Source organism: Etheostoma spectabile, chromosome 5 (genome assembly GCF_008692095.1).
Source record: "Etheostoma spectabile isolate EspeVRDwgs_2016 chromosome 5, UIUC_Espe_1.0, whole genome shotgun sequence".
NCBI classification, from domain to species: Eukaryota; Metazoa; Chordata; class Actinopteri; order Perciformes; family Percidae; genus Etheostoma; species Etheostoma spectabile.
In genome coordinates this window covers 25,224,601-25,231,517 of record NC_045737.1, presented here as the reverse complement: position 1 = coordinate 25,231,517, position 6,917 = coordinate 25,224,601, and the positions used below count along the sequence as shown (strand labels likewise).

Genomic DNA, 6,917 nt, shown 5'->3' with positions numbered 1-6,917 from the left:
AAGCATATCAGGCCCTCTACCATATTCAGACCATATATGACTTCACATTACACATCTAGTATTTTCTCCATAACAGGCTCTCTAACACATTCTGTGTCACGTCCTCAACTGAAAATGAAGTAATGTAACAAGTGCTTTAAACCCAAACAATTTATACTGTTTATTACAATTTTCACTCTGTTTAGTTAGACATCTACACATAGGCCCGAAATCCACACACAACCTATTCATGCACAAATGGAGCGATGTCAGATGTCAGGCTGCCAGTGACCTGAGCGGATGAGGGGATACGGTGCCAGGAGGTGAACTGGCATCTCTCCAGCTACCAATCCACATTCTGTACTTGGAACCAGGGACCCTCTGGTTCCTAACCCAACTCCCTACGGACTGAGCTACTGCCACCCCCACTATGATGTCTTTCTAAACTTAATCAAGTAGTTTTGTTGCAAAAAACCTAACGGTTACCATTATCACAACGTTAACAACATGAACTGCAACCATTATGTTAAGATGTCAGAAAAATGCATCTGTGGGTCGTATTTCCTGCCACCCCTAGGTGGGATAATTTCTGAAACGCTCCAATGACAGGGTTTCACACCTAACCATGTTTGCGCACCGTCTAAGCGCATGAACCTAAAAACAATGTCAGAGAAAATCTGGACAACAAACAGACTCACAGACTCTTGTTGTTTTCCGCACATGTGTCACATGATTATTCACGTACAGTGGCACAAACAGTGTCCTGCAGGTAAGTCCATGTGCTGCTAATGTAAAGGTTTGCCTATGCATACACCTCAAACTAGCCAGTGACGTGCAGTCAGGGTAGGCAGGGTAGGCAGTGCCTACCTTGCCAAAATTCAAGCATAAAAATGTTTATTAAATAAATGTATTATAAACTTGTATTTGTATTTTACTGTTATTTCTTGTGATTTATATGGTGTGTTTTTCCAATTATTTAGACGTAGGATGAACAAATGTAGCAGTTACGCATAATCAAATAGAATAAAAGGCAGAATAAGCAGTGCCTTTACGTCCATTCAGCGATTAGCCATTGTGCGCATGGCCACTTCGATCCTGTATTCTTTAACATGTACGTCAAAAGGCACAACTCTGCCGTGCCTTTGTACGTAAATGTGTTATGCCAGAAATCGTCTCCGTTAGATTCAAACATGACCAATTAGAATCCAGATCTTACTGTCCCTTTGCTAGCTGACGTCATTACACCAGCTACTTGTAAGCGCAATCCCCGCGAAATTCAAAGTCAAAGACAGCAGCGGTGTCCGCCGACATCACAGCGGTGAGGAACTTCCTAAACTCGATTTTAATTCAAAAAAAGAACTAATAGCAAGATGGAGGTCTACGCCAGCCTTAGATGGACTTCTGCGCAAAAGGGACAAAAACTCTTTGCATCGTTTCAAACTGACTGGTATGGAAGAAGAGATGTGGCTATGTGGCCGTGCTAACAGTGAGCAGCGGGACCTCTACGTGCCTGGTCTGACCAACCCCCCAGCTTTCCCAAGCAGGAAAAAACCGTCCTCATATAATACCGGCAACTACAGCTTCGCACATTTTCCACCCTGAAACGGATCAAAACATCCAGTCGAACCAACCGGGCCGGCACTTCTTCCAACCCTTGCCGAGTCAGAGACGATGCAAACTAGCGCCGTAAAGACGAGTTTTTACAAGCTGGGATCGACGTCTTCACGAGAAAGCGTCGGATGATTTGTACAAATCCACCGATTGGTGAGTCAGAACTATCTGGGTTTAGTGTGATTGAACTAATGCTGCTAGCCATTTGCCTTCATATTCATTGAGCATGTGTGTTTTCATTGTCTGACTGGGACTGACAAACATAATTGGCCGCTGTGCAATAACTAGAACAAAGATGGTTTCATAACTTGCATTCTGATGCTGGACATTAACGTGTGTGTGGTGTGTTGTGTGTGTGTGTGTGGTGTGTGTGTGTGTTGTGTGTGAGTGTGTGAGTGATTGATGGAGTGAGAGAGAGAGAGAGGAGAGAGAGAGAGAAAATGTTCCCCCAGAGTATTGCCTGAAATCTTAACTTTGCGGGAACACACTGTCATTGCGGTCTTCAAATCAGATGGTTTTAGAAGTCCTAGGTCCGGTGTAAACGGTGGGGGGTCAGGCTTTTGCGGTTGGTCCCCCGAGACCTGAACAAGTTACCCCCCGTATTCGCACTGTTACAGATGTGGCTCTTTTTAGGTCCAAACTCAAGACATATCTGTTGAATCAGGTTTTTAATCCGTAGCTGTGGTGGGACATTTATTCTTTGTTTCTTTGAGACCTTTTCTGATTTACTGTTCGCTATGTTCACTTTCTATTGGATGATGTCATTATACTCATTCTGTTAAGCACCGAGCCTGCTGGTTCTGTAAAGTGTTATTAATTATATTAGATTGATTTTGATTGATAGATTATTGGAAATGTCTTGCTATCGACCGCGCGTGTGTGCGCTTGTGCGTACATTTTGATTATTAGCCTAAACAATAAATTAGGTATGCTGCTTTCATAACTCAGTGCTTACCCTCTTACTGACATCACCGCACGTCACTGAAACTAGCTGACGTTATTGCTAATGTTAGCAAACTCAATATGTCATAACTTATGTGCAAGCTAAATTGAGATTTTACTGTTAAAGGTGGTCAATACTTTCTTGGTAACACTTAGCAATCAGTGCAAAAGGTAGGCTAACAATTCCTCTTGCTTTGGACCATTTATTATCGTGTAGCGTGCGATTAATAGTCTTTAGCGAGGCATTTAGCAAAGTTTACCTAGCATAGTGTCATTTGAGAACGCATATTTTGGCTTTTGCAATGCATAATAAACCCACGAACATCTTTCGGATTGTCATTCAGCAGAATGTAGTCTACAGTCTCTCACACAGGTGTCGGATGTGCAGTGGGACAGAAAACAGCGCTTAATAATGTGTCAAGTCTTATGTACAAAAGTCTGAAGAACTTATACTTTTTAGTGGTGCTGCTACAGCTAGCTTAGCTACATCTGAATGTGACAAACATGACAAAATGAAGTGGCGTTTTGACTGACTTAATGTCAGGATGCAAAGGCATGGACGACATCTGCCGGTGAAATAGAAAAACGTTTTGTAGTAGACACAAATGCTCTCGTAACCATATTTAAGTTGTATTCAATTAAATGGTAAAACAATGTTTAGGATTCAGAAATGTAGTCTTGTGTAAGTTGTTTCATTTTACTTGTATTACTGTATGTAAGATATATATATAAAGTGTCATTATGAATTACATAAAGCAAATATTATTATTATTACACACAAAAACCGAAGCCAGCAGGTCTGTATAGTCCTCAACAGTATCAAGCCTTGACCAACCATCCCCAACCTCCTGCAGCAGTTTAGGGACAGATACACAGCAAAAAAACTTTGGTTTATTTTGATAATATTATGAGCTTGTCAATACTTGAATGTGTTCTACATAATGTGTTTACAAAATAAAGTAAAATTGTGCAACTTTTCTGCTTCTAAATCTTTGCTTTATTGAAGAAGATTGCTTACTTGTATACTTCTGCTTTTAAGTTTATATTTATTGATGATTATTTAATTTCTACAAAGATTTTACACATCCCATTAATTGCGTGTATGCATGTTTTGGCTGTTCTGTGTAGGCTTACCTACTGTGTTTACAAAGTTGATTTTCCTTTTACGTTTTACTGTTCTTAGGTGTTGCATTTTGATGCTGCTACTGTGGTATTGGTATTGAGTTGTATGTTAGGTAATAAAAAGGTAAACTGGCAAAAATAAATGTTTTTTCTCAGGGTGGGGGCGGGGTTGGGGGCAACAAATTGTGCTTAGGGTATCAAAATGGCTATGATAGCTTCCTCCATTTTGGACTCTCTGTCCAATCTACCAAACCACCAAAGTTAAGGCAAGGCAAGGCAAGGCAATGTTTTAAAAACTAACACACCTGTCCATCATTTTTCAAGTGACGGCAAAGTAAGGCCACGCCCACCAACAGCATATTTTACTTGTAGATCACTGATTGGTTCTTTAACAAACTTTATCTTAGCATATGAGTTAATCTATGTAATCCTATGTAACTTCCCAGAGTTATGATGTTTACATTTTTATTCCTCACTTAAAGAATTAATTTCAGCATTCAGTTTTCAATTTCCTTTAATGTATCTAGCTGAAGAACTATTATTTTAACTACTATTTATTATTATTATGTATCTATAATTTAAAGAGAATGTAATCTACAAAGAGCAGAGGAAGAAATATATGAATGAATATATGATGAATTCACATAAAATGGTCAAATTCTAAATGTCTAATCAAGAAAAGTAAACGTGTTGAGTTTTATTAAAAGGAGAGGTGGTGTCGAGGGAGTGCATATTAATCAATGAATGTATGAATTAATTAGGCTATGTTAAATTAACAACAGAAAACAGATCAGATACAGGCCAAATACATGTAATAAATTATGACTTACTGTTTACAGCCGGTTCTGTCTCTGTTTCTCCTGCAGGTTTTTCAAATTTAAATACAATAATTGTTCCGCCTCTCGGGTCAGAATTCCGTTACAAAGCTGCGTCTTTCGGTCGGTCTCCTGTTGATTTCACCGTCTGTGATTTATTTAAATCACGGTGATCCCTCCCAGCGTTCCAGTATCAGCCCGGTACCGTCAGCTTTTCCTCCTCCGGTTCTGTCCGGTGTCTCGGGTCTTTCAGGTTAAAGGTGTTTGTTTTTAATGAGTCCAATAAATCAAATGTTAAACCGTCGAAAATCTCCGGTGACGTTTTTTTTGTTGTTGTTCCGTGCCCTTACCGTTTCACACCAAAGGTGAAGGTGAAAGTCCTCGTTTCTTCTTTGATGGATAAAATGTTTTCATTCACAGTTTAAACGACAAACCCGGTTGACATTGTTGATACCGTCTCGCGCCTCGTCCTGTTGATTCACCGTGTCGTTTCATTCATCAGCGACAAAAAAACAACCACATTTACAAATTTGTCTTTTCTACTGAATTCATCAGTTCATGTTTTAAATGTTGTCTCGGGTAGTCGGTGTCTGTTGATGCTCGCGGACTTCCAGATGACCTGAAGCTCGCGAGCCCGCGGACCGTCCTTGGATCATGACGCTCGCTCCCGCGCGCTCACAGACGGAGAGGAGAGAGAAGAAGAGACGCGCGGCTGCTGGAGTGCGTGTACGAGCTTCTCTCTGGTGTTGGTTGAAGAAATGAAGGGAGACGTGCTCGTCCCCGTGCGCTCACAAACATACCTCCACACATAATATTAACTATATCAGAATAGGATTGATCCCCTCAGGGAAATTTAGATGCAGTCGCTCACAGTCAAATTCAAGGTAAAATATGAGTAACAAAAGAGTTCAAAAGGCTTGGACCCAAAACTGCAGAGTAGATGAATTTTATTAAACAAAAGACTTACAACATAAGGTCTCCTGCGGAAGGCAGGCAGGCACAAACGAAGATAAACCAAAATCAATCGAACAAAAGTCAACCCAGGGAGGGCAAAGGGGACCCAGAGGAGGGAGGACGCTGGAACAGGCGACAGCGTGGCCCGGGAACTGATGGCAGTGGGGCTCGGGAACCGGGGGTGAGGGCAGTGGCAAAGGCGGAACCCTCTGGAAGTCGAGCAGGACGGCAAAGACCCGCCAGAGGCCGAGCAGGACCAACCATTGTCTCCAGTTGTTTTCTGCTAGGTTCATTTCAGGTCGCTTCATTCTGTCAGGACTACAGGGTTTGGACCAAAAAATGCAGAGTAGATACATTTTATCAAACAAAAGACTTACAACGTAAGCTGTCCTGAAGAAGGCAGGCAGTCACAAATGAAGAAAAACCCAGAAGACATGAAAGGGTAAAAACTACCAGGAAGAAGCAACGCAGGGGATGACAGGGAGGGAAGACAATGTCCAACAAGAGCCAAAGAGCACAGACACTAATACACAAGATAAGGAGGATGAAACAAGGGACAGATGAGACAAGGGCTCAGGAACAGGCGAAACATACCAGGGCAGGGCAGACAATCAAAAAGGCGAGAAAACACAATGAGGGAAGTAAGACAAGACATGACAAGGGAGAAACAGAGACTACAAAATAAAACAGGAAACTGAAGCATGAACATACACCAGGATAAAAACAAGGAAACACGCAACAAAAGAACACAAGAGACAATAAACAACAAGTAACTTGGGAATGAATTACCACAATAAACAGGAAAAACTAAAACATAGCTACAGTCGCCTAATAAACAAATAAAAACGTTAAGTAGAAGTAAGTGAGGTTAGGTTAAAAAGATTCAAATTAATTTTACAAATTCTATTGCAGTGCAGTGTCAACATGAAGTACAGTTTCAACATAATAAATAATAAATACATCGTATCAGTTGTGGAGTTTTAAATCCGTTGGTCTTCACCACCAGATGGAGTTTTTCGGGGGACTTCTTGTTTTTAAGCAGAGGTAGAAAAAATACTAAAACATTGTACTCAAGTAAAAGTACCAATACTTTGATCAAATATTATTCAAGTACAAGTGAAATTAACTATCTGAAAAAATACTCAAGTAAAAGTCATAAGTAGTTCATTTAAAATAGTAACATTAAAAAAACTGTAAAACGGGGCAAGGGGATCTCTCCCATGTAGTGAAAATAGGACAAGGGGTCAGCCAGCATTTCTACTGAAACCGTCTCTGAACCGTTGGCGCTCACCTGATCCACCTCCATCTCGTTCTTAATCTCCTACAGAAAGACGTGGCACCTGGTAAGCAGCCTAGATGCTGATTTGTTACTGTAGTTTATTATTATTATTTTTTACTTAGTAACAGATGGGATTTGTAATGTAGCAAAATACTTATTTTGTATTTACTCAAAACGTGATCAAGTAGATTTTAAATTACCGATTTTAAAAACTA

At 40.5% G+C, this 6,917-nt stretch overlaps 1 protein-coding gene across 1 annotated transcript in view; it reads right to left on the bottom strand.

Moving 5' to 3' along the window:
* grin1b (glutamate receptor, ionotropic, N-methyl D-aspartate 1b) overlaps positions 1–5,361 on the bottom strand; it is a gene marked incomplete at its 5' end in the record, with an annotated part of 59,172 nt that extends 53,811 nt beyond the window's left edge. Inside the window, 1 exon segment of the mRNA XM_032516580.1 lies at positions 4,485–5,361. Within this exon segment, the coding sequence (XP_032372471.1) occupies position 4,485 (1 nt within the window).
* Positions 5,362–6,917: the final 1,556 nt, after the last annotated feature.